General features: G+C 41.0%; 2 protein-coding genes across 2 annotated transcripts in view; both read right to left on the reverse strand.

Annotated features, from left to right (window-relative positions):
* The window catches only part of AKAP11 (A-kinase anchoring protein 11), a 430,499-nt gene that overhangs the window by 285,435 nt on the left and 117,350 nt on the right, over positions 1-27,714 (reverse strand). The window lies entirely within an intron of this gene.
* On the reverse strand, positions 465-26,386 carry TNFSF11 (TNF superfamily member 11). Its single transcript, XM_061374118.1, has 5 exons — positions 25,876-26,386; positions 17,894-18,061; positions 11,191-11,236; positions 11,009-11,107; positions 465-2,813 (listed from the first exon to the last, which is right to left on the reverse strand). Exons 1-5 carry the CDS (start codon positions 26,095-26,097, stop codon positions 2,392-2,394), a joined length of 957 nt encoding a protein of 318 aa, XP_061230102.1. The 5' UTR covers positions 26,098-26,386; the 3' UTR covers positions 465-2,391.

Below are 27,714 nucleotides of genomic sequence, written 5' to 3' on the forward strand. Positions count from 1 at the left end.
TACTAAGTGCAGAGTCTAACTTGACTTTCAAATCATTCGAACCCCCATCTCTGCCACCCCCAAAGGTGACTTAACTCCCAGAACAGACAGCTACTGGACATCTCTACAGTGGAAAAAACTCAATTGAATGTGACCTGTAGCTCTTGAAATTTCAAAGGCCCCAGATTCTTCAGTCCTTTATGGTTTGAATGACAGCTGTTTGGTGTAAAACATTAAATAGGAAGTCCTTCAGCTAAATTTCTGACCCCTGATGATTTAAACCCTACTTGAAAGTGGTGGATGCATATTTGGAGTCAAATTAAAATTCACTGCCATTGTCTCAAGTCAAGCAATTGGTGCCTCAGTTTTCTTGAGGAAATTATACCATTCCCAGCCTGCATGTTCTGAAATCTGAACAAAATGATGGAACCTGCACAAGAAATACAGGGACACGGGAAAATTTAAAAAAAAAAAAATCACAAAGATTGGGTTTTTTTTTCTTAGAAATATATTTTGTAAGAAAACATTAATATTAAAAAGAAATGTTTATTATACAGTATAAAATAATTGCTTGAATTCAACTCAGTTCCTTACAGCAACAAAATAAACAAAAGCCTGAGGATTTGTATGAAGCCTCAATTCCTACAGATTTGAGTCTTTTGCCTTCTCTGATTCCTACCACATTAAAGAGCACGTTATCCTCACACCATTCTTAGAGCACACAAACGCTCCTAAAACCTCATCCATTCCTTTCTCATTAAGTTAATGATCCCTACCCAGATGTGCTCTAAACATCACCTGTAGTATTTGCGGCTCTTTGCTGTGGTCCCTACACCCACCCTCAGATTCCATCCACCTACCTCTTGGCCAAGCAACTACACAAGCGACACCACACATTGCAGCTAGCTAGGAGTCTCCTTCTATTAATTTGTTGGCTAATATGAACAGTGGCCAGCCACTGACAAATACTGTGTAACGGCTGAGTTGTTCTCAGCTGTCTGTTCTCATAAAACCTGTAAGAATACCTCTTCACACCGCTGTTCACCTGCCAAACCTGGCAAAGGCGTGCAGAGTTTTAAAAGCTAGAAGGGGAGACAAGGACAGGCAAAGCAATGACATAAGGTTCACTTTTTCAGGAAACGAAGCTAAAAATGTCATTACTCAATTGCAGAATTTACAACTTGCAAATTTTCTTGTAGGAAAATACGCCTGTTCACTAACTATAAATACCCCTAATGCATTTATGTGGCTTAATATGTATTAATTTCTTCTTTTTCGTAGGCAATGCCAGCTTTGTTGTCAATTACCCTCCAGGCTTGAAAGGCACCCAGTGACCAGCATTCTGGTGTAATTATTCATTACATTGGTGTGATTCTCCCCCTCCCAGTAATACTGACAAGTTTAACAGAAATCTATTAAGTTAAAAGAACAAAGGTATATATTACATTTGCTAATTGCAAACAACCTCTTTTAGCTGCAATTTTTCCCATTGGGATTAAAAAGTGCACCAGTTTAACATGTCTGTACATTAAAAACAGTTTAAAACATTAAATATACAAACAGCAAGAGATTTTAAATATTTTGTATCAAATACTATAGGACAATATAATTTACAATTATTTTTTTTTACACAAAACATTACACCTGAAATATAACTTTAGATATTACAGAATATAAAAATACATACTTTTAGTTTAAAAAATGTCTTTGCAGATTCTGGCACAATGCAATACTTTAAAGGCACACTGTATTTTGGCAATCTATATTTGCAATTAATTGTGCATCAGTAATAAAAATGACCTGTAATTAACCTTTTAGAACTTGTAATCAGGTAAAGACTTAGGCTGAACTGTTTAGGTGTTCTGCAACTCATTTCTGCCACAGCCTGAGCCCTCCAACCCTAATCCAGCTTAGCAAGAACAGGCTTAACTAAGCATGTGAAAAGCCACATCAAATGCAATGGGATTAGTCACACTTTCATAATCTTTGCCATTCCAGGGTCAGAACGCTCAACCACAATGCAAGTTGGGAGCCACGTTCTGTCCTCTCCTATGTTTGTGCCAAAATGAGTAAGAGTAGCACAGGTTAAAGAGTTAGGGCAGAACTTGGAAGCAGAAGTTCAATAATAATTGCTCTGATTTCAACTACACGAATGCAAAAGTCATAATGACTCTACTGAAGCCAGTGGAGACATATGAAGTAAAACCACTGTAAGACCAAATCAGGAGAACTATGAGATTTTGTTCTTCCATGCATCTGTGGGACTCCTGCTGGAGTCAGCATAGGGCAAAACGTGTCTTTAGAGATATATGGCTTATAGAGATGCAATTGGGTTGCAAAAGATTTTCAGTTCTGTCTTCAAGTTGTTTCTGGATGACTAAAAACTCAATTTTCAGCACAGTGAAAAAAGATTTAGTCTAAATCCCTAACTTTAAATGCCCCAAAATAAGTTGCTTCTTGTGATGAATCCAGTAGCAATGGATTCGATACCTGGATACTTATCATTTCACCAGATTTTAATTTAAAAAACCCTCCTATATTTACAGAATAAAAATGAAATTCTGAATTCCCTGACCAGTATTTGGTGCTTCCTCCCTTCATCAAAACATCAGAGCGCCTTATTTTAAGGTTTGTCTTCGTCATATATACCATCAGCTGGAGCCCTCTTTTAGTCAGGTTTCCTGAAGTTTCATGATGTCTAAAACAAATGTTGGCATAAAGGTAGTAAAAGCCATCTTGATTTACAGTCAGCTTTCCATCTTTGAATGTCATATTTGATAAGTTTGCCTGGCCTTTGTCATGATGCCAGGATGTGAGGTTCACTTTGCGAGTTCCTAAAGAGGGGAGAAAAAAAAAAGTTATTTATAAACATTTAACAAACCTCAACATCTCAGCAAGCAACCTCTGGGGTTTTAGAATCAATAGCAACTACAGTTACATAGACTAAAGTTAATATTAGACAATTATAATAATTCATAAATTTCCTTTTTTCATCATGTACTACCATATTTGGTTTGCTATTTATAACTGTCTGTCCTCCCACCAGAACGCTTGCCAGACCATCATACAAAGCACTTGTCTGGCCAATAGTCCAATGATGCTAAGCAATCATGCAACAAGCTCTGCATAGGAATTGCATTCCACCTAAAACTTTATTCATTTAACAAATACTTGAGAGGAATCTGAAAAGAAAAATTACTCATGATAAAACAGCAAATCTTATTATTAGTCTTTAACCTGTAAGTGTTTGCAAGGAGTAACTAAAGAAAACCTGAAACCATGTTGAACTGATAATTACTTTCATAAACTCATGAAATCTTCCTATACGCTATGTTCTTGTGACTGTAGTGGCACAAAGGTAAATGTAATTTCATTTGAGAACACTACAAACAATGGGGAAAGAAATCAGCACAATTGTGCATCTTTAGTACACACAGTAAGTTACCTAGACTTCAGATAATACTTCAAGAATTTATGACATAACAAACCTTTTTATGCAAAGCCAATATTTAGACTTAACCTAGTGCTTGCATATATCAGAAAAAAGCTCCACAATTAGCATAATCTTAATTCTTTGATAATTGTACAAATACAGTAGTAGTTGGTCAATTATACCTATTTCAGGGGTAAACTCAGATTCTTTGCCTAGCATGTAGTAGAAGGTCTTAGAAAAAGAGCTATAGGAAGACACGTGTGACTCTGGATGCATTGCACTTTTTTTCCTTTTCTTATTTTTATTTGTTCTGAAGTATCTTAAGTTTCAAACTATAAACAAAGAGCTGATGTTCCAGGCTTGGAAGCGAACAGTCAGGTTCCAGTTGACTTAAGCTGAAGATCCACAGATTAGGAAAGAAAATTATGATGTTCTTTGTCTCACCGTAGAACATCATGCATGTGGGAATCAAAATACATGTGCAAGTGTCACCAAATCCAACAACCAAAAAAGTCAGATTAATAGAATTAATATACGCAAGCAAGCATTATTGAATTCTTCTAACAGGTTGTCCTGGGTTCAGCAGTAGCAGTCATTTTTCTCCTTCTTAGTAGCTGGTGCAGTGCTGTGGTTTTGACTTCCAGCCCCGGAACAGCACTGATAACACCGATGTTTTTAGTTGCTGCTCAGTAATATTTACTCTGACCAAGGACTTTGAGTCTCATGTTGTGCCAGGGAGGAGGGGAAGCCGTGAGGAAGCAGAGACAGGACACCTGACCCAAACTAGCCAAAGAGGTATTCCATACCACAGCACGTCATGCCCAGTATATAAACTGGGGGCAGTTACCCGGAAGGGTTATATCACTGCTCAGGTCAGGCTGGGTATCAGTTGGCGGGTGGTGAGCAGTTGTATTCTCTTCCCTTGTTATTTCCCTTATCATTATTATTATTGGTGGCAGCAGTAGTGATTTGTGTTATACCTTAGTTACTGGACTGTTCTTATCTCAACCTGTGGGAGTTACATTATTTCAATGTTCCTCCCCATCCCTTCGGGAACGGGGGAGGAAAGAGGGGAAAGTGAGCAAGCGGCTGTGTGGTTCTGGTTGCTGTCTGGGCTTAAGCCACCACACAGGTACATATAAGCCTTTTTAGCTCTGCCTGCATGATGGTGGCCTGGTAAACAGGAAGCTGTTCCTTATCTGTTAAGGTGATTGAATGCTTTGTGAAGAGAACAAAAAGGAGCTGAGAGACAGGAGATGTTTTGATTAGTTTGTAAGCTTATCACTGTATCTGAAAGCTAACTTCACACAGACGGGTACAAATGTCCACCACAACTCTGGCCTAAAAGGCACTTCCTGGATACTGTCACCAAATAGTCACATTAGTATCACCATTTGGAGATTTGAGGCTGGTCAAGTCTCAGATGCCATTTCAAAGAGATCCTGTGCAGTTCTGGTGTCTTCAACATAAAAAGGACATGGGACTGCTGGAGCAAGTCCAGAGAAGGGCCACGAGGATGATCAGGGGATGAGGGGGTAATGGAGAGGGACTATTCATCAGGGACTGTAGTAGTAGGGCAAGGGGTAATGGCTTCAAACTTAAACAAAGGAAGTTTAGATTGGATATAAGGGGAAGTTCTTTACTGTAAGGGTAGTGAGGCACTGGAATGGGTTGCCCAGGGAAGCTGTGAATGCTCCATCCCTGGTGGTGTTCAAGGATAGACAGACAGAGCCTAGGGTGGGCATGGTTTAGTGTGAGGTGTCCCTGCCCATGGCAGGGGGATTGGAACTATATGATCTTAAGGACCTTTCCAACCCTAACTATTCTATGATTCTACTATTGAGACTGTGCTAAAAAACAGTCTAGCAGCAAGTCAGATAGGCACTGGAAGAGAGCATGAGTCTTCCTCCCAAACCTAGTCACATTTGACACTTCAGGTTGGTTTTGGTGGCACAGTTATGCGAAAGCCTGCAACACGAGCCCAGATAGCATTACTACTACAACACATGCATTATGCAGAAGTTCATCACAGTATTTTCTGTTGAGGAGCATGCCCTGCAGCACAAATCCCACAGTCCCTTCCACCTACCCAGCAGAATAAGCAACGGTGGGATAAGAAGATCCAGGCAAGGCCCAAGGGCAAGCTCATGCAGAGGAAACACCACTGTCCTGAGAAAGCCAAGCAGGCCCTAACCCTTCCTGATATATACAAGCCACTGACACTACTATTTCTTTGGTGTAATACACTCTGTGTAACACAACAGATGAGAGTTGGCAAACTTGTCCTCCTATAAAATAGCGATTTTCAGTACAGAAGACTAACTCCATTTGCTCCTTCCCACAAAAATTTGTACACACAGGCACAGGAGGACCTTACACCTTTGACTCTCAGTGCATCTAAAAGCCTGCTTGGAATATTCAATACTTTACTCTCCCAATATTAAACCAAAACTATCTATTCCTTCCAAACCTTCCATGGCACATGTCAGGGAGCAGTGCTCTCTCCTTCAAGTATCTATCAAGGCATACTCCAGAACCACCAGTGTTCACAAGCATGCTGGGGAAATGCCCCAGATACGTTTGATTAGTTAAAAAGATGCCTCTTGGATTTATCTGTGCAGAAATGAGCGAGGGGAATTAGAGACAGGGGAATTTCAGAGCTATGAGTCTTCCCTAACCACCAAGGGGAAGCAAGTTTTGCATGTGAGAGGAATACTTCAATAGTTCAGAACAAGAAGCTGCTGGCATTCTTACACAAAGACTTACACAAAGACTTGAGCAAAGCACGAGCTGTCAAAAGCAAATGATAAATAGTTACTCTTCCATGGCTCTGGTGCAGCCAGGTAGAAATAATACAAGCCTTCTTCCATGCAGTGCCTCAAAAAAAGCCTCTGAAAACCATCAATTAATTGGAAGTGACACTAAGAACTTAAAACCCTTAGCCCAGAATTATTCACTTGCAAGAGATGCTGAGCTAGGGCTCCCAGAGTACACCTCTGAAGCACTGGGGACACCTCAGGAACTTATAGAACTTCTTGTGCGGTGTTAAGTCTGCCAGAAATACTGCCCCAAGGAGGCTGGGCTACCTTCAAGATGAGGAGGACAGGCAAGAAACCACTACCTGGATCAGAGGAAGGGCACATCAGAGAAATGGGACAGGGATGTGTATATATATATATATACATATATATGATGGAACAGAAAGGAATGCTGATAAGTTATGACTGACTGGTGGCACACCTAGTAGTTGCTTGGCAGATTTTATTTAAACTTTTAAGTTGCCAGTATTAATCAAGTAGCAATTTTGAAGAAATCCTTAGTGGGAATGCACAATTTTCTGTTGAAGAAGGGGGAAAAGAGAAAATAGGTACCACAGTCACTTGTAATTGAGATTCTGAGAGGGACTCTGGGGGAAGTTTGTTCACACTTCTTTGGTATTAAGGGGAATATGCATCATTCGCTGTGGCTAGGTGCTAGGGACAGGTCAAGAGATGATGGAATATGATGCTGTTCTGACCCTATTTGGTTTCAGCCTAGGTACCTTCTGGAAGTCCCAACATAAATTACAGTGCTATGTTTGTATTAACTGAGGCAGATGGTCATTTTGCCACAATTCAGAGCTTCAGAAGAGGCATACCACAGCCAGTAGCACAGCACAAAGATGTACTGATGGGAGTTATGCCATGCAACCTTCAATGGAAGGAGCCAGTAGGCTCTCAATAGTTCTGGTGCTAATACACCTAAATTTAGAGGCACCAAAGCAATTAGTACCCCAGAACACAGGCAGAGGAGAAAACTGCAGCATACAACTGTCAAGTCAGTTGTCCATGTACCAGAATTTCTGAAACACAACCCAAGCCTTGGGACAGTCACAAATGATGCAGTACAGAATCTTCTGTGATAAAATTTACTATGGAGCCATGAAAAAAAACCATAAGGTAAGTCACATTAACAGGGAAGGAAGAGGTCAGGCAGATAATGAGTAAAATAACCTTCTAAGTATGGTAAAAAGCATTATAAAAAAAAAAGATGGGATAATACACAGGCTTTCTGGTAACAAGACAAATCAAAACAATGTCTTGTATACTTGTGAGCATGAACTAAGAGTAATACAAATGAGCATCTATAAAATTCATTCCTAAGAAGGAAAATGATAGTAGGGGAACAGAGGAGAAAGTAGCCCTGTACTGACAATTTCTTTGCATCCCAGCAGCTTTCAGGTATAAATAAGACCTGACGGAAGGACGAAAGCACTATTTGGTCTGAAAAACTGCTTTGGAGGCAAAGGGCAGTTAAGCTGAACCTGCAGCTGTAAATAGCTTAGAATACTACAGTGTTTCTTTAGACAGCTAAAAGTATCAATTCACAACCCCAAGATATATTTAACATTTACTTCTGTTTGTGATTTTCTCCTTTAAACTGTGACTAATTTCTGTAATCAATTTATAAACCAAAATTCAGTGTTTTCATTTAAAACCTAGGTAGCATTTATAGTGAGCTCTGGTAAAATCCAACCAGCAAACATACAGCTTTAACCTAAGACAGCAAACCTAAAAAATACACAAAGCAAGCCAAACCACTATGGCTTCTGCAGCCAAATGATGGGTGGGGACATCAAGATCTGGGAAGGGTTATTTTGCCCCTCCCTTGCACTCCCCCCCGCCCCAGCTGCAATAGTCTATTTGGGGCTTGATGTTATTATGAACCAGGTAAAAGGAACATGTTCTCTCACAGACACTGCTCAGTGCCCTCTCAAGAAGGGAATTCAGTGGCAAAGTCTTAAAATAAAAACCTGTTTGACAGTGATGAAGACCGATTACTTTTTTTGTCCTGACATTGCTTAGTAGAGAACCTTAAAATACTAAGAACAGATCTGTCTAGACTCACGGATGGCCTAAAACAATTGAGAAAGATTTCAGACATGTAGGTTAAGGAATCAGGGGAAGAACACAGAAACTACAGTCAGAGGAAACAGGATGAAAGAGAAAAATGCTCAGTGACGCTCAGGCAAATTCTTCATCCTTTATGCCTGTCATTAACCCCTATGCCACACACCCAAGTGGGTACTGCCTCATGCTAGTGAGCATGACACTAATGTGCCTCATGACCAGTAGGTTCAGGGGTCCAGCTATCCATAAGAATCCAGCCCCTCACTGCTGCAGTGCCCACAAGGACCACAGAAGCTGTGCTCATGTAACATCCTGGGCTCTTTCAAAAGAGGCAGAAGCCATTATGTGCCACATCAGTGGGAAGTATGTCCAACTCATCACATTGGTAAGGAGTTTATCTGCTCCAAGGAGAAACAAAGCAGCTTGTTGTCATAGGCACTGTATTTCTGTGCTATCAAAAAACAGTAAATGAAGAAAGAAAAAGCAACGCCTCTCTTGTGATTACCCCCAGATGTGCTACATCACTTCCTTGAAGGTTAATGCAATGATGTACAACAGTAAAAATTATCAGCTGCTATCCCTGATAAAAATACAATTTACAGCAACATCCAGGTAGACAGCAAATAAATTCCCCACAGGAATAGGTGCATTTCATGAAGTGTGACACTGATACACTCCACTTCTGTAAATGTAAGTGATGTGTCTCTACGATTAGCAAATTAATTGAATCCTTCCAAAGACAAAATGCTAAGATAAGTTCACTGATGCTGCATCTTCTATTATTGATTTATGACAAAAACCAAAATCTGACTCAAATAGAAGCTGGTCTGAAGGCATTTGAGCTGATAAGAAAGCTTGTAGAAGTTGTGACTGCCATCTTACAAGCTGCTCAAGCTCTCTGCTTATAAACCTGTGGATCTTGGCAATGACAATACACTCAAAGGGAGAAAGGATCATACCCCTATAGGCAAGAAACTGTGAAGAAGTGGTTTGTCTTTAAACAGTGCAAGAGCAAGGTATTACTGTGCACACTGCTGAAATCTCGGATTTCAAGCCTCAACACAGCATTCCCCTTCAGTTACAGAAAACAGAAAAGCAAAGCACAGAGCTTAATTAGCAAGGAGTTCTGCAGAATGTATACAGCTTCAGAGGAAGACAGTGGTGATCAATGTCCCCTCGTATCTTGAGACCTTCTGTCTGATAGCTTCAGAAAAATATACTGGCTCACTTCTACCACACCAGTGATGACTGTTGTGTTGAGATACAGAGAGAAAAAATCTCTACTGACAGAGCCTGAGGGCAAAAGAGGAAACTGTACTAAAATATCTTAAAATTGTAGGATTGAATCTTTTCCTCTGGAGACTGTTCTAAGGCAAACTCATGTCCCATTCCCTCATATTGTACTAGCAAAGATATTCCCAAAGCCATCCAAAGATACCTATGGGTAGAGAATACAAGCTCTGGCAAGATAAAAGAATGACATTCTCTTACTATAGGGGCAGATAAAAGCCACACCTACTCAATAGCTCAGAAACATACTGCATCCAAGTCCACACACTGACAAGAAACCCTGTTGCTCAGAGTACAATGTTAGGACCTTTGATCTTCTTGCTACTAGGCTAGGTGGATGCAGACAGACCCTTGAGAAGCTTTGGCATGTCTGAACATCAGGAAAGCCCTTGGAGTCTTTATGGGAAAAAGCCTATAGCAGCCCTGTGACAATGAATGGAATATAACAAACCTTTTCAATATACCATTAACACGGACTGCAAATTCAGCCATATGCTGAGAGTCTAGTGTACACACAGAGGGCAGGGAACTTGCAGGAAAGTTACTATAATGACATTGGGACTGCAGTTTTAGGTTTTTAACACCTCAAAATAAAAGATGTGCTTCCTTTATGGCAAGTTTTTCCAGTGATAGACAGCTGACATGCTTATGTTTTGTACATTCAGACAAGATTCTGAGCCTCCAGGTCTACCCTAAAGACGAATGTTGTATCACAGACCTGATTACACTTCAGCACACAAAAGGAGGGTTGATATGAAGGACTGAATAGGTGGACATAAGACATTCTTGAATTTTACAACATAAGGCAAAACATTTCTTTATCTGACAACAGGACTAAAAAAAATCTTAAGGCTCAGTGGAAGGGAAACATCTTCCAGCCTGCAAGACCTGGATTCTGGCCGATCTTTGTGCTGTGTATGTATGCATACATACGTGTGTATGTATACCTATAGCTGATGTAGAGTGTGAGTGAAGAACTCCAGATGGTCCCTACTAACCAAAGAAAATAAGAAGTATCAGAAAAAAACATTCAGTGCATACTTTTATTCTTCACCTGAAGACAGCACAAAGAGGCAGGCCTAGCCCTCAGGGTTTGATCATGAAAACTGGTCATTTGAAATAGAGGCCATTCAGCACATAAGAGACTGATGTAAGAGACCCAAGGCAAACGGGAGCTATCCTACTGTTAGCATTACCCTTGCTACCTCCAAAACTCTAGCACATCCAATTTATTCTCATTAGCAAAAATAATTTCTGAAATTCCAGTTGCTGCAGGTATTGCTGAATTGTTTTCATATTACTTCACTGTTCAATACATTTATGGTAGCATTGGAAGCATATTCACTTAAAGCATATTCATGCTTTTCATTAAAGCATACAGTAGCATTGAAGCATATTCACTTAAAACTGAACTCACCAGAGGGAATATTCTTATCATCAATAATGAGATGGGCAAATGGCTGCTTCTCAGGTTTGTTTCTCTTGTACAGATCCATTCCTAATGCCTCCATTGCAGCTACAGATAAAAATAATTTCATTACTTCAGAAAGACAAGTTAAGTAGAAGTAAAATATTTCTTATTCATAAACCAGCACATACCTTTTTCTGGTCTTAGTGATGCTCTTCCCCTGACACGCAGGACTTCCTAAAATGAGAAAGAACCATTGCTTTGATATTGTCTTGGTTTTGTAATACTGCATATTGCAGATAGCTTTGCACAACTGCAGCACTCTCTGTGTATCTTCTACTAACAGTATTCAGATGCCAGGGGTACAAATTCTCATCTTTACATGATGTATAATATAAGCACACAGATTAGCTGCCACAATCAAATTACTTGTTCTGTTCCATACTTCTGATAATGCTGGATAGGAATGATGGTGTGTATAATCACTGCAGTATTTATTGAAGTAGTGCTGACAGGACATTGACAACCTTTCTTACTTACTGCACTTAGGATATTTCTCTGCTGGAACAATGACTGGTAAGAATGCATCACATAAAACTGGACTTTACGAACTGATTTAAATGCTTGGGATCAAAAAGGTCATGAAAGAGGCATTTCTGCATAGGGACTGGTGTGTAATCACACAACTAAGGAAAGCTAAGCTCTGAATTTCATTTGTGATGAGATAAATGAAAACCTCCAACTCTCACACTTGACCACTAGCAAGGACAGTTAAAAGACTACAAGGCTTTATAGTCATGGCTCACTTCTAAAAAGGTATGCAGGAACTGAAGGATTAAGCATCTAGAACTGAAGGATTAAGCCTCTTCTGTATCTGTTAATGGGACAAATAGGGTGCCAGAGTGCATTTTTCAAAACTGCAGATGAATTTTAACATGAATGAAACAAATGCTACCCAAAACCAGGAACAGCACAAGTAACAAGACATCAGGCACCAAAAAAAGCCTTGCTTTTAGTAATCCAAAACTGTTTCCTCCTGAGAAAACAAACAGCACTTCCCAAAAATCTAAGCATACTGTTGTTACAAGCATAGACGGAGTCTTGGTAATATTAAGTTCAACCTTTAATTATCCTGTTTCTTCATGATTCTCTTCATCTCTGTTTTCTAAATAACAGTGCTAATATTATACTTACTATGCAGAATACCTCATACCATGGAGCCATCAAGTTTGGTAAAAGGAAACATTTTGCTGAAGATAGCAAATCATATTATTGAAACCTAAAAATGGTCCTTTGTTTTTGTCTTTATGTCAAACATATTGCTGTTTGTCTGATTCATATATATGCAATACGCCTAAGATTTTGACAGATCAGCAATGTTCCACTGCGCTCTCAATCACTGCTGTGTTTTAGAGTTTGAAATCCTGCTCTGAAAACACCTAAAGTCTTGCTTTTATGCAATTTTGCAGCCACAGTGAAACCTATAATGCCTTCACCAGAGCATTTATTACTCTCACTTTCCCCTTTCAGTAGGTGTTTAAATGTTAAACCAAAATGAAAAGCCACAGCAGTATGGAAGTTGTACTATGACTATCAAAGCATAATATTTCAGCAGAGAGTGCTGATTTTGTAGATAAGAATCATTAATATGCTTTCTGCTGTAGAGATGAGAAGAAAAGAAGAATCTCAACTTCAAAAGAAGCAAAACTCACATCCACCTCCCCCATTTACATTCACTTTCCCTCTCTGATCTTCCTACTGCAAGGTCAGTTCTAGGAGTATGAAAATGAAGCTCAGTTCTCGGAGCTGCACACCAGCATCAGCCTCTAGCCACACTAGAGCTCTTTCACTTCATCAGATGTAGGAAGACAACAAAAAATTGCAAACATACGTACTGCAAAAAGTGGCAAAAGCCTCTGACGAGAACAGGAAAAAGCAAAAGAGATGGGGAGATGAACCACACTCTCAGAGATTACTGCACCACCCCTACTCCCAGTCCTTTCCCTAAAAAGGGAAGACTCCTTTTTTTCTTACTTAATGGACACATCTCAAGATGTGGAGTCTGCTTTTGTATCCTTTACTTCTGGGGGATGTGATAATGTCCTTGCTTGGAGAGCCTACTAGGCAGATGCAAAAAGAGCTATGTACATTTAAATCTCTCCTACCTAAACTGGTAGCAAAAAAAAAATAAAAATCTCTTAGTTGGTAACTGCACAGCCCTTGAAGTCCCTGAACTGGCCAATGACTAACTTCCTCCTAACCTATATTTTTATTCGGAGTATAGAGTTCTACTTCTGCACATTTCCAAAGATGCTTTTAGCTTGAGCAGCTTTGTACCTCACCTGAGATCTAGCAGTGTGATTCAGCTTATCTTTCACATGGAAAGGCTGTGGTCCTCATGAAATGCAGTCTGAGCTGCTTTCTTTCTCACTGCTGATGGTGCTGTTCATCTACAACATCACTTGGTAAGCAGAACAGCTACCAGGGAAAACTTGGGTCCACAACTCTCCTTTATCCTGATGGTCTTGAGCCTACTTTCCTGTCTCCTGAGAGCATCTTCCTCTGCCAGGAACACTCTCCTGTAGTAGTTATGCTACTGTGCAATTAGGAATGCAAGAAGCATCATTACAACAAAAGACAGATTATAAGCATAACCCCAGCGCTAACACAGAGAAGAGCTGGAGGCTGGCTCATGTTCATAGACTCTTGCGTATGCTTGCCATTGGATTAGAAGTGGCCAGCCTGTGACCAGAAAACAGAATCCTCCATCAGTTCTCCACACACTGTACTACTGTCAAGTTCTTTACTTTATTCTCACTAGCCCCACAAAATTTTCATATTCATTTCTGTTCTGTTGCCCAGGCTTCCAGAAGGAAGATGAAATACATGGACTAGTCCCTAGATAACAGAAATGGAGTTGTGGGTTTCCTCCTTCTCTTGATATTTTATTTAATGTTTCTACAGTTCCAAATAGCTTACATACAACCTACCTTAGCAAAGCATTTCAGCATGTATTTGCTTTTGACCCTGAAGAACGCTTAATCACAATGCACACTACCATTAAGAAAGTAGAAACAGCTCAATAAAACCTGTCATTAAGACACTGCTATAATGGAATGAGAACTGCTGACAAAACAGGCAGTGACTTCTCTTAAGACTGCCACCCACAGAATCATGTGTGCTACCAAGCTGTTGAATTATTTTTAGCAAAACTTTACACAAAAAAAATCACACCACTCTGTTAGTCTTATGATAAGCTGCACTTGCACACCTTTGCATCACTTGCTTACTGTCCACCAAGTCACCTCTGCTGGGCTGTTTCCCACATTCCAACCTCCTTCATACAGTCACTGTTTAAACACCAGACAAGCAGCCAGTCACAGAAATGAAAATCCTTCAACCAAAATTTTTAAGAAGCCATTGGGAAGCTGCAAAACTTTCACATTTTAAAAACTAGAATCATACATTAAGCGCGTGGAATGTTCGGAATTGCTGTTTCTTCATCCACAACAGGGTGCAGGTTTTAACCCTCAGCATCTCACAGCATCTTCAAACCAAAAACATCTCTTGCTCTTGAAGTTATGTCCAGTGTGGAAGATGCAGAGACAAGGCTACATTTGAACGTGACATTTGTGAATGTTTTTTCCTCTCTTTTGCTTTTAGAATATCTCAGTATCTACTCTGAGCAGCTACAGTATCCTTTTGAGAGCAATCAGAAGAGAACCTCTCTGGAAATTCATGTACTACTTCAGCTGCAATCTCAAAGCTCCTTTATGCAGTTGTTTCTTCTACTACCGGGCTGCTTTAAGTTGAGCTAATACCAGGAAGAAGTATCTGATTAACTTGCCGGAAATTCAGCAATATGAAGAATGCTAATCAGGAAGGAAGTGAAATAGAAAGGACATGAACCAGTATTCATGAGAAGATAGTTTAGAGATCAGCACTACAACCTCTATTCAAATGAGGAGTCTATTTCCTGATGAGGGGGAAAAAAAAAAAAAAGAAAAAAAGAAGACATGTAAGGTTGTAGGATAGAAACTGTGAAATTTTAACAACTTGGAGCAATCACACATGAAACTTTGACTTTGTCCATAACTACAAGCACTTTAAATGCCTGCTAAATATATAGATCTCTTTCGAAGTGCTGCCCTGGAGGTCTAGCAAAGTACTCTGCTGCTATGTGGGAGACTAATTTACGCCTGAACTCCCCAAGCTGCTAGAAGCTGGGAGCACTGCCAAGGAAAGTTACTTATGAATTGACCCAAGATATGTTTGTAGCCCTTTCTAATTCAGGCTCATAACAGGCTTCGTAAGACCTGTGGTTAGTGTATCTGGACTGCTAAAAGGTTTTTAGGGTTACATGCAAAACAAATTAAGCAAACAGACAGACTAGAGCAGTTTATTATTTGTCTGTTTGAAAGCTTATATGCAATATTGAAAATGTGCTTTCTACTGAGTCAGCTGCCCCCTAAGCAATATTTTTACCCTGGAATATGTTAAGGAGTTCACCATTAGATGTTTACTGAGAGAAAAAAATCTTTAATTATTATTTTTCAGGAGACAAACATTTCTAGACAGGGCCTTGCAGCCATACTACACTGGTTTTCATAAGAGCACTTTCATGTTCAACAACAACTAGGTCTACAGGTATGGAAAGAAAAGAGATGAGAACCACTGTAGTAAGCTTAAAGCTGTAACCAGACCATAAACCTGAGCAAAAGCAAGTTGTCTGTTTTCATTTCCTGAACAGCTTGAATTGCAAAAGACAAAATATTGAAAAATCACAAAACATAGCACATAAAATGTTCTATTTCAGTCACTTCACAAGCTGCCAATTCAAATAAGGATACTGGTTCTTAAAACACACCCAGGTTAGATTGCCTTCAGGAACGTGAAGAAAGAACAGAAGATAGGGAACCTCTTTCAAGTCACATTAGCCACATTCCCACACACAAAGGACTACCACAACTGGAAGATTTGGCAGTTTCTCTGCCATTCATTGTAGCAGAGCTAACAGAACGTTATAAAGTATAGCTTTGCATTTTGCTTTCACACCGTTTCTTTCAGTTCCTTTATGTACCAAAAAGATGCAAATGTAGTCCAGGCAAGCATCTTCCTATCTTAGTTTTCTTCTGTGTCATCAATATCTGATGACAAAGCATCCAGAACACTGATGCAACTGCTTAATACATTCTGTTGCATTCAAAGGGAATTTGGAGTCTGATTACTTTGGCAAGGGAAATTTTACTGTTCTCAAAATAATGGTCATCAGCCAAAAAAAGTTATCCCTACTCACTACTTATCTTGGCCACTGACATTGCAGCATTTAACCTCCATCCAGAACAGCAGGATATGCAGCCTCAGCTAAAGCAAATGGGCTTCACATCTACTCACTGTAACAAGCTCCTTAACTCTATCATGGGAGCCTCAAGAACAAGCAGCATTCAGAGCAGAATTAGGTATATTGTGAGAGTCTCCATAAAATGTGGGGGAAAGAACTAATCCTACACAGTTGGGCCCCCCCCCCCCCCGCCCTTAAGTTTCCAAGGAGGTGGCTAGCAAAAGGGACCAGACATGGACTCCTAGGTTTCTTTTCATTCACAAAAGGATTTGTCACCCAGGGTACTCTGTTAAAAGTAAACACTGCATTAACACAATTAAATTACTATATAATTAACTTGTGTACAATTCACTCTGCAAAGTGTGTGTGAGTTCAGCTCAAGGTAATGGCCTCAAGTTGTGCCGGGGAGGTTTAGATTAGATATTGGGAATAATTTCTTCACTGAGAGGATGATAAGGCATTGGAATAGGCTGCCAAGGGAAGTGGTGGAGTCACCGTCCCCGGAAGTGTTGAAAAACCATGTAGATGCCCTTAGTGACATGGGTTAGTGATGGACTTGACAGTCTTGCACTAATGGTTGGATTTCAAGATCTTGAAGGTCTTTTCCAACCTGGTTGATTCTATGATTCTATCATCCTGTATGAAAATCTGACAGTTCTATGAAGATGTGTCACTGAATGCAGATGTGAAGAAGTTGTAATGGGCCTGGTAAGCCAGGAAGACAAAATACCATAGCAGACGCTTAGCTGCTAAAGAGCCCATAATTAGCATCAAACCCTATTAGGAACATGCAAAGAGATCAAAGGCAACAACTGCAATAAGAGATGATTGTGACATACATACAGCTTGCCTAGGAAGGCTTCGTCGTATTGTCTGACTTCTTTAGCTGTCTGCTTTTGTTATTTGTTTGGGAACAAGCTGTTATTTTCAACTGCTGGGCAAAGACGGCCCAGTTATTGTGCTTTGGCAAAGTAGCTCTTCTGCCAGTGTGGGAATGATCTGCACAGAACAGAGAACTGGCAAACTGAGCAAAAAAAAGAAAAAGGAGATATTATCCCTCATTCTGAGCTGCAGAAAAAGTAACAAGAGCAAATGAGAGCACATGTTATGTCCTCTGCTTTTCAGGCAATACTTTGCTTGTCAATGATCTTGACTTGGGAGAATCATGTCAGAAAGTCAGGAAGATTGCTTTAAAAAAAAAATGTGGCACTGCCCTTTTTTATGAACATGTAAAGTATTGGCAAATACATAGAAATATTAGGATAAATGATTACCATTCAGGCTCATCCGAATGTCAGAATGGCCAAACAACTAACTGCAACCACAGTTTTCTCAGTGCAACTTCCAAGTCCTCCTTTCTTAAAACAAAAAACAAACAAACAAACAACCCAACAAAACAAAACAAAAAAAGGCAAAATCTTAGATGCGGCTTCAGGTATAATTCAAATACCAGAAAATGCTTTACAGAACTTACACCCAGAGATGCTGGAAAAACTGTTTTAAGTTCAACAAGAGTGGGAAATAAAGGAACACACAGTCTGTCTGCTACTTACCTTCTGCACAACTCTTTGGAGAGCTTGTTCCATGCTTCTACATGATTCTGGTATTAACTTTGCTTCTTGATTTTCAAAGGATGTATCATGCAAATCTGTATTTTCTAGATGACCAAAAAGTGTTCTAACACAGTGTGCATGTTCTTTGGAAATTCTAGTAGGGTCCATCTGAAACAAAAATATAAGTACAACCATAGTTTTAAGTGTCTGTCCAAGAGACATCAAGGGCATTTAAGTCAGAGAACTTTCAACTATCTAAAAGTTTGAAACCTATTTAAGTTTATTATCTAAATTTTCATTGCGAACACTGAAGAGAGAAAAAGTTCCCCACATGAAGGTTCATTCCATCCAACAAGCATGTGAGATACAAGAATGAATTATCTTCTGGAGCTGCCTAGTTCGTTACCTTAGACTACTAGATACGTGACTTCCAAAAGTCAAAAATAAATCCCAGTCTTACAGTAAAATCAATAAGCTTGAATTCCATTTTTCAACCACTCAGGGCCATATCACATTTTAGCAGGCAAAGTGCACAACCACCCTATCTGTCAAAACTATAGTTTGCAAGATGACACACAAATGCCAAGTAGAGCAACTTGGGGAACGTATGTACAACATCTAGAACATCATCTTCAAGAGGGGAAACAGAAGAATGGAAGTCAATTATCACTGAAACTATGTTGTGGGTGTGCTAGTTTTGGCTGCTGTAGAGTTAATTTTCCTCACAGTAGCTGGTATGGGGCTGCATTTTGGATTTGTGCTGAAAACAGTGTTGATAACACAGGGATGTTTTTGTTATTGCTGAGCAGTGCTTACACAGAGCCAAGGCCTTTTCTGCTCCTCACAACACCCCGCCAGTGACTTGGCTGGAGGTGCACAAGGAGTTGGAGAGGACACAGCCAGGACAATGGACCCCAGCTGACCAGAGGGATACCCCACACCATATGGCACCACACTCAGCATGTAAAGCTGGGGGAAGAAGGAAAGCAGGGATGTCAAGAATGATGGTGTTTGTCTTCCCAAGTAACTGCTATGCGTGATGGAGCCCTGCTTTCCTGGGGATGGCTGAACACCTGCCTGACCATGGGAAGTGGTGAATGACCTCCTTGTTTTGCTTTGCTTGTGTGCATGACTTCTGCTTTACCTGTTAAACTGTCTTTATCTCAACCCACAATTTTTCTCACTTTTACAGTTCTCTCCCCTGTCCCACTGGGAGGTGGTGCTTAGTGAGTGACTGGCTGAGCGGTGCTTAGTTGCTGGCTGGGGTTAAACCATGCCAATGCACAAGAGAGATTGCTGTGTGAAACAGTCATCAAATAAGACAGCACAAATTCAGAAAGACTGAAAGATGGTAAAACTGTACCACAAAACACCTGTTTCACGGGACAAAGACTGGTAAATATAGAATATCTGTGAGATATTTTTAGCTATCAGTCTTTGCAATTGAATCAAGTATACTTTTAAACTGTAAGTTTAGAATACTCCTGAACTCTATCAGTTCGATAAACTGGAAGGGTATTCCAAAGATTAGGATTGTGCTTTGGCAGAGTTTAATTGCATAAATATTGTTCAAACCATTTCACTCTCTCTTCCCACACTCCATGTGCTTTACACTCAAGATTAACCACTGCCTTTCAGAGATGGCCTAAGACTCTCAGCAATTGTTCTCAACTTGTATTTATTCCACTTTTACTTCAGGTTTGGAGAAGGGTTTGTGCACTCAAAACCTTGTCTAAATTCTCTATCAGCTGGTCTAATCAAGAGCATTTACTTCTATCTTTCTGCATAAGGTGGACCAATGAAGGAATGCCAAGACATTATGGATACTGCCTCTCCAGTGTCCAGTTTCCTTTAACATAGCACTGTACAAAACAGAACATCAAAAGGAAGTTCTGCAGAATATAGAAGAGCCAGAATGAATCAAACATGTTACATCATTTGTTCACATGAACACCAATTCAACTCCCTAACCCAAAAAAGAACTGAACTTGAAAGCATAAAGTTGGGATTACAGAGGTGAATTTAAACCTACAACAGCCAGGCAGCCATCCAACCTGCACACCCTGCAGAGAAACATTTGTTGCACAGATGGCAACACCAAATGCTGCCTCCTCCATCACCACCCTTCTAAAGTCTCCAGATCTTCTAAAGTTTCCAGATCAGAAGTGTTTGCCTGATTCATTCAGATCAACGTCAGCCTCTGTGACCTGATTTAGCTGCCTCAGTTAATCTGCAGATTTGGAATGAAATGGGTCAGAAATGGTTCACCTGAAGATCTCACAGCTTCGAGTGGATGAGTTGAGTTACAGAATGGCTCAGAGGCAGTAACATCTTCCTGGGATGACACAGCTGAACACAAAAGGAAATCTGTATATAGCTAATACACCTCTGTGAATTAAATACTAAAAACTACATTAATGATTTCTGAAGCCAGCTAGTACAATACAGCCCCATTACCTGTTTAAAATTACCTAAATCAGCACCTCTGGGCTTTCACCTTCTTCACCACAAAACTTCATTCCTGATTCTCAATCTTCCCTTCTAAATAAATAATCTGGGAGGAATTTTTGATGATCTAATTTCCTGACAGTTTTGCACCATGAAAACAACTCCAGGTATCAGACAAGCATCACAGCTACCAGTTACAGGGACAAGCATAGGAATGAATGAATGAATGAATGAGCAAGATGACAGCACTAGCTTTAACAACTGTAAGACTGCACCCTAAAAGCATCTCTCCGACTATGTTACACTGCACCCAGAATTTAAAATTACTGTAAAATGAAAGAAAAAAGTTAAGCACAAAACGTTTACCAACAGCTGCTAAAAGGCAGCTAATGCAGAATGCCCTGTGTCAGAAGTTATCTCTGGAGGTCTCTAGTCCAGCCCTATGCCTGAAGCAGGGAAAACTTGTTAGTTAGGTCAGGTTGGTCAAGTGCTTATCTCGACAAGCTTTGTGAAATCTTCATTGATGGAGACTTTCAACCTTTTTGGCAAACTGTCCTACAATTTAAGCACTTCTACTGTGTAAAAACACTGAGTTTGACATCCAGCTACAATTCTCCTTACTGCAATTTATGATTGTGTCTCTCAGGTTTGCTGCACTCTTCTGAAGAGCCTGGCTTTATCCTCAAGTAGCCAAAACCACTGATTAGCTTCCCTGACCTTAGTCTGTTCTTTGTTAGGTTCAAAAAATCCAGTTCTCCATTTGCAATACACTACGGGCCCTACCTATCAGTCTTCTGCTGAGCTCTCTCTAGTTTGTTGGTATGCCTCTTGTCCTGAGGAACTCAAAATAAGATCCATTATTTCAGATGCAGCCTCTTATGTTGGTGATATTGTTAGAGACAACAGACCACAGCAAATAACTGCCAGTAGATACTCATTTTTTATCGGTAATTCTACAAGAGAGAGACTATAATCCCAGAGAAGTAGACAAAAGTAGGTTTTACAATACAAAGATCAAGAAATTTGTAAAGGCCTGAGTATCCAGCATGACAAATCATATGTACCATAGACTTACAGCTATCACCCATCAGCAATCAGTCAAAGGTGTCATACAACACATTGCCAGAACAGTAACAGCAGATTGTGCAGAAGCACTTACTTGGATTATATCTTATCTGCTGAAGACAGAACACTAGCATCTCTGCACCAACAGTTAAAAGATTGAAGGCTTAATGGAAACACTGTAACTGATAGATAGCTTCAGCAACTTGAAGCTGTGCAGCCCATCATGACAAACTGCAAGTCTCTAGAGATCTAGTGTTTGATAAGGTGAAGCTCTGATCTTGGGACTAGCTAACCTACCAGATTGCTCTTACCATTTTCAGAGAATACCTGCTCTTCACCACACTTAACCATGGAAATTAGCTTACTTGTCTGAAAAGGGATTCTCAGAAATCCTGTACCTTTTATCTTTACAAAGAACATGCACTGAACTGCCATGGCTGCAAACGGACACCACCAAGCACCAAGACCAAAAACCTGGGCAAGAAGTGATGCACAGAAAAAAATTTCAAGGGCATGATTTGAGAAAAACTTCCAAAGAGCCAGATGAAATACCAGAATGGTCTATGAGCAGCAGCTTGCTACCTTGCAAGGCACAGACCTTCAGCAGGAAGTCCTAAAGATTTAATACCTGAAGAAACATCAAAATGCAATCAAAAGTACTGAAGAAAGCTTTCTAATGCATTAAGTAAACAAAATACCCTAGAGGCACTAACCTGTTTAAAGAGAGGACTGCCTAGCTTATTTTTCCTATGTTACTACTGTGCATGCATCCATTGTGTCTGACCTTGGAATCAAATCAAATCTTTCTGTGCCCCTTGATACTCAGCATCTCTCATCACTCTGACTGCATCTCCGGACCCTTTTTGCCTAACTCAAACAGCCATGAACAGCCAATGAATTCCAGCATTGTGGGTGAGACCAAATGAATTTACAGAGGAACCTATCTTCCAATGTTAAAAAGATTCAGTTTGGTTTTAAAAGACACAATACATTCCAGCCAACTTTACCTAAATGTTACCTCAGTTATGCAGTGTTACAGTATCACATTCTGTACTTTTTAAAATAAATGTTTAACTTTTAGACTTGCACTTATTTTCCAATTGAAACCAATTTCCGTATTATCGAATACAACTTTGCACTCCATAATCCTTCTTAACCACCAAGGAGTCCTCCAAAAGTGCTACTGGTCCCCAGCAAGCAGTTTTCTGCTAGACAGTGCTCTACAAAGCTCACAAAACTTTAGATGGAGTCTTAAAGGTGGTTGTTTAAAAACAAACTCTAATGAAAGTCAGAGTTCCACAGATGCATGAAAAGACACTAAATATCTGACTTTCAGATCCCCACCTATCCAAGTGTGACTTCTTCAGTATGGTAGAATATTTAAGATTTGTTATGGAAGTTAGAGATACAGCCCCCCCCATTTGGATTTGAGCACTTGCAGCTTGTACCACTGCCATCCAGTTCAGTCAGTGCTCAATCAAATTCCCACTCCTTTATAATCTAAGTACATTAAAGAAATGGGCCAGAAAGTTTAAAAGCAAAGCTTTTGGAGACTATGTGTCAGCATTTACCATTGACAGTTAAAAAAATACTTTGCTCTCTCACCTTATGCTGTGCATGAGCATCTGTTACATGATGATCTCCAGCTACTGCAACCACCTATCTAAATTTTCATGGCATTTTCACTGGTCATGAGCAAATATTCCTCATGAAGTACAAGCAAAATAAACACTTAAGTCCATTACATTTTGGAATTGTTCAATTTTCCTGGATTCAGCACACTGCACAAGATGGTCCAAAAAGAAAAGCTAGAGAGAGCATTTTAATGTTTTTACATTTCAGCACACTATTATGAGAATATTGGTAAAATCCAGTTCTTAGTTTTTTCTTTCTTTTTTAGTTATACCAGCTCATTGTCTCATCTGCATTGCACTGCATTATTTCTTGGCCACAAACATGTGTTTAACCGTGAAAATCTAGTGTCAGTCTTAGTTATGTGTCTTGTGAAATTTCAAATGCTCAAGCCACAAAATAAACAGAACTAAGGAAAAACCAAAACCTCAACCATTGTCTCAGCTCATATTGTGTCATGATCCAGCTCAAATGATTTTATGCAAATACACATAAAATGTGTATGGTAAAAGTGAGTCAGAGTTTACTTAGCCTCTTAAAGAGCTTATAAAATGTATAATTTCTTAATATTAGCCTATACAGTCAAATCTTGCTAATACACATTTGGTTAATTCACCAGCCAAGCATTTGAAACCTTCTGATGCACAACTTCTACTACTGACTTCCCATTATTTGAACAAAATGCATCACGATACTAAGTTCTGTTATTAAAGTACAAATTTAGATACCTGAAATTTGTACAGAAAATTACAAATTGAGATAGCTTAACATAACTAAATCTGAAAACAATCTTTCCGAAAGGTTGGATTATTGTCCCATATAAATAAAACAATCTTCAAGACAGCTGAATAAGATTTAACTTCTGCAGGACCTACTATATTTTTCCATCTTATTTCACAATAAGAAATTGGTGAATAAATACAGATTACCATATGTTATTATTGTGAATTATGTACTTACTTCAAAAGTATACTTATTGTTATATTTTTCAGGGATGGCAAAGAAGATATTTTCTATATTAGAAATTTTCCAGGCAATGACTTCAGGCAAGTCTACATCTAGATACATCATCTCTTTTTGAGTTTTGAAAGCTCAAGTTTACAAAGGACTCCATCCAACAGCATTACTCCAAATCTACATGAACAAGAAACTTGCAAGAGTATTAAGCTGCCAAATGCAGAATTATGCCAAGGCTATGTAATTTTTTTAAATCAAGGAAGCAGAAGAAGAATATTCATGACAGTGAGAAAGCTCTTTTTCGCTTATGTTAGGCATGTGTGAAACACACAAACCTATCAGAAAGAGTCCTTAGTAAGGGAGGGGAAAGGTAAAGAGGATGGAAAATAGGGTTTTCAAAAAGTATACTTTGATTCATTGTTTTGATTGCAATGGCTCTCTAACCTACTAATTAATGTATAGCTGTGCATTTCCATGAGCTATGTTTTGACAAAGATGTCTTCAAGTTCATGCAGACCTGAAGCAAAAAAACATTTCTCTGCCACGAGCTGAAGCAGGCATTAATTTACTTCACTGTCAAGCAAACAAGTAGCTTTAAGCTCCTTTACAATGAGTCCCAGAAATTAAATGTCACTTTTCTGAAGCATACAGGATATGATTAACTAAGCACTAAGTATTGTCGTTCCATTTTATTTTTCTAAAAATGGCAAACACAAAGACTTTGTCGGTAAGAAAATATGAATTGGTCTACATAACAAACAATCTGCAGTGCTACTGTATATTTGATAGTCATTCATCTGTTTAAGTGGGTATACTTTTGTGCAGGTATAGTCTGTTTTCAGAGTGTACTTTGTCAAGAAATCCAGTCTGGTACATCAAGATCAACTGCATCTACCTAGAAAGTAAACCGAAAGAAACAGATTTCCACTCCCCACTGACTTCAGATGAAAAGTACACACAGCAGAGGTACCATTTCCATGAAGGCAGTGAGACCCGTCTTAACAGAAATACTTAGCACCCAACGAAAAAGCTGAGCAGAAAGCTAACAACTAACTCTAAGAAGCAAACCAGTCAGCAGCCCCCCACTTCCTCTGAGAGGGCTCAGCCGTGCGGGATAGGAGATGCAGCAGTGACAGAGTGAATCCAGCCAGCCTACCGAGCCATTTCCAAGAAGCGGGCTCCTCTTCTCTTCGAAAGCCTAACCACTCGTCACCTCATCTACCCCCGCAGAGATGCCTCTGCGCTCCTTTCCACAGACACAGCTGCCTCTTCTGAAGCATCCCTTGGCAGGCCTGGGGCCTGGCAAGGGGGCAGCTCTCCCTCAGGAATGAGCCCCCAGCCAATGCCCGCTCACACAGAAACCCTGCTCCACTGTGCTGTTGCACAGTCTGAAGGACAAACAATTCCGAGTGATGTTGTGTGGTGGCTTTTTTTTCCTTAAAGGCATTCTCCCACTGGTGAAACACCTATGGCAGTCAAAGACCTCAGCCATGTCAACCCGCTGTCAGGTAAATGACTGAAAGTTGATCATTAAAAAACACAGCTCTGCAAGACCATGACGCTACTTCCCGAGTTTGTGACTTCTCATGGCCGACTACGCCAATAGACCAGCAGGCAGGAGCACTACCTAGAATAAACATCTCAAGCTGAGTAGTTCCAGTGACCAGGGGATAAGAGCACATGGTGGGCTGGGTACCGGGAGCCCTCCAGCCCGATCCCCTCCCAAAGCTGGGCCAACTTTTTAGCCACTTAAAGGTGCTATCTGACTTTCTTTTGTACTAATTCCCTCAGTTCTATCAACGCGAGGACCTTCCCCCTTCTGCAAGGTGTGAAGCCGACCCCCCGACCCCCACCAGGCTGCCAGTAGAGGCGCCGCTTACCTGCGCTCGGAAGTAGAGGAAGAGGGCGACGCTGCAGACCACCTGCCCCAGCCCCAGGAGGACAAGGGCGGCAAGGAGGGAGCGGGAGGCCGTCGGCGGGTGCGGGTGTGCCGGCGGCAGCGGCGCTGGAGGCGGCGGCGGGGCGCTCTCGTGTGCAGCGCCGCTGCCCAGCTCCTCGGAGCCTCGCAAGTACTTGGTATAGTCTCGGCTGGCGCGCCGCATCGCGCCACGGGCAGCTCCGCACCGCTCCGCTCGGTCGGCTCCACAGGCGGCCAGCGGCTCGGCGGAGCTCCCCAGCCTCGGCAAACAACCCCGCCGTCCCTGCCGGGCACCTTTTATAAACTGAGCAGCCAATCAGCCCCGGGCGTCGTGCCTCTGCCTGCCCTCCCCGCCGCCGCCACACACATCACCACCGCCCCTCCTCGCCTGCCCTCCCCTCCCCAGGAACAGACCGGCCCGCGGCGGGAGGGTCGGGTCGGGTCGGGCCTGGTCGGGCCCGCCCCTGCACCCGAAGCCCCGGCCTCCACCGCCCGGCAGGTCGCCCGGCGATCGCGATCGGCGCTGCTCCCCCTCGCGGAGCGAAGCTCTTCGCCTCCCCTCTACCATGAGATGGTGAAATACAGCTGCTCCCCCTCGGCCGGCTTCTGCCCTGCTCGGTCCCCTCGGCCCCTTGTCACCTGGTCCCCGCACAGGTGTGCAATGCACCCGGGCCGCCCTTGACAGCCAAGGCAGCTTCGAGCTCGGGGTTACGTCTGGAAGGTCCTTTTCCCCAGACCCCTGAACGCAGCGGTACCCTGGGTGGACCCTCTCGGTCGTCCCCTCGCCCCTTTGGTGGTCCAGGTCCTCAGAGGACTGTAAACCCCTCCATGATTTAACTCGCTGTTCAGTCAGGCCAGCCTAAAATGAGCACAAACAGCGTTGACTTGCGCTGTCCGAAACAGGCAGCGCAGTTCAGAGTCTGGGGTGAAGCAATGTTAGAAAGTTGTGTGGACTCCTGGCTGCCACAGTGACCAGATCAAAGCTTCCACATCTGCCCTTGCACAGCTGCTCTGCTACAGAGCCATTTTCAAACACTCAGTTAGGAATATTTTCCTGCGCTTCCATATCTCAGCTTGTATTCACTACTGAAACCTCTTCTTCGTAAAACCCTGCTATGGTTTGTAGGCACCTCTTTCATATACTTACTCATTTATTTAGCACCTTTCCTGCCTCCAAGAAGCCTTCCCTCCCTCTGGACTTTCGCTCATCAGTTTGTCTACACTGTTGGAGATGTGACTATCTCCTTGGAAGATCCATTTTGTGTGCCTGACTAGCCCACGTTGCAGAAAACTTTCTCTTAAATCCTACAAAAGTGCTTGTTACGAAGGCAGCACAGGCCTGCAAGCCTGTAAAATTCAGCGGGGTAATGGTGCAGACATAAAGGCAAGTGATTTTAAGTCTGGCCAAGGCTTTGAACGGTACGGGATAATAACACAGGTCCATTTTTGGATAGTCATTTGACTGTAGAAGATCAGTCTAGTTTTTGACTCTTGAAATGCAAAAGAATATCCCATTTAGGTCTGCCTAAGCTAAGAAACTGAGAAACCCTACCTCCCAAAGAGGCTGACCAAACCAGACATGATTACATGCTCCAACAAATTAAAGGAAACTGTCAAATACATCAAACCACCACACAAGTTACTATCAAAATAAGCTGATACCATTTAACACTGGACCCAAATGGTGCAATAACAATTACTTCACCCAACAATGAGACACATCTGAGAAATGATGGTGAGAGCACCTGTTTCCCAACATAACCCCCCAGGAAGTCATGAAGCAATAACCCAAACTTGAATG

The sequence above is a fragment of the Neopsephotus bourkii genome, unplaced genomic scaffold (assembly GCF_033783945.1).
Source record: "Neopsephotus bourkii isolate Nb327-2 ecotype Australia unplaced genomic scaffold, CSIRO-AGI_Nbou_v1 NB_1637, whole genome shotgun sequence".
Lineage (NCBI taxonomy): Eukaryota > Metazoa > Chordata > Aves > Psittaciformes > Psittacidae > Neopsephotus > Neopsephotus bourkii.

Bases quoted from the DNA above. Each gene is read 5' to 3' on its own strand.
- TNFSF11 (XM_061374118.1), bottom strand. From the start codon at position 26,097: ATGCGGCGCGCCAGCCGAGACTATACCAAGTACTTGCGAGGCTCCGAG. The intron at 18,062-25,875 runs GTAAGCGGCGCC...TTTTTGTTTCAG, and splicing joins TCCTCTACTTCCGAGCGCAG to ATGGACCCTACTAGAATTTC. The intron at 11,108-11,190 runs GTATGTGCTGGT...TTTTATCTGTAG, and splicing joins ATCACTAAGACCAGAAAAAG to CTGCAATGGAGGCATTAGGA.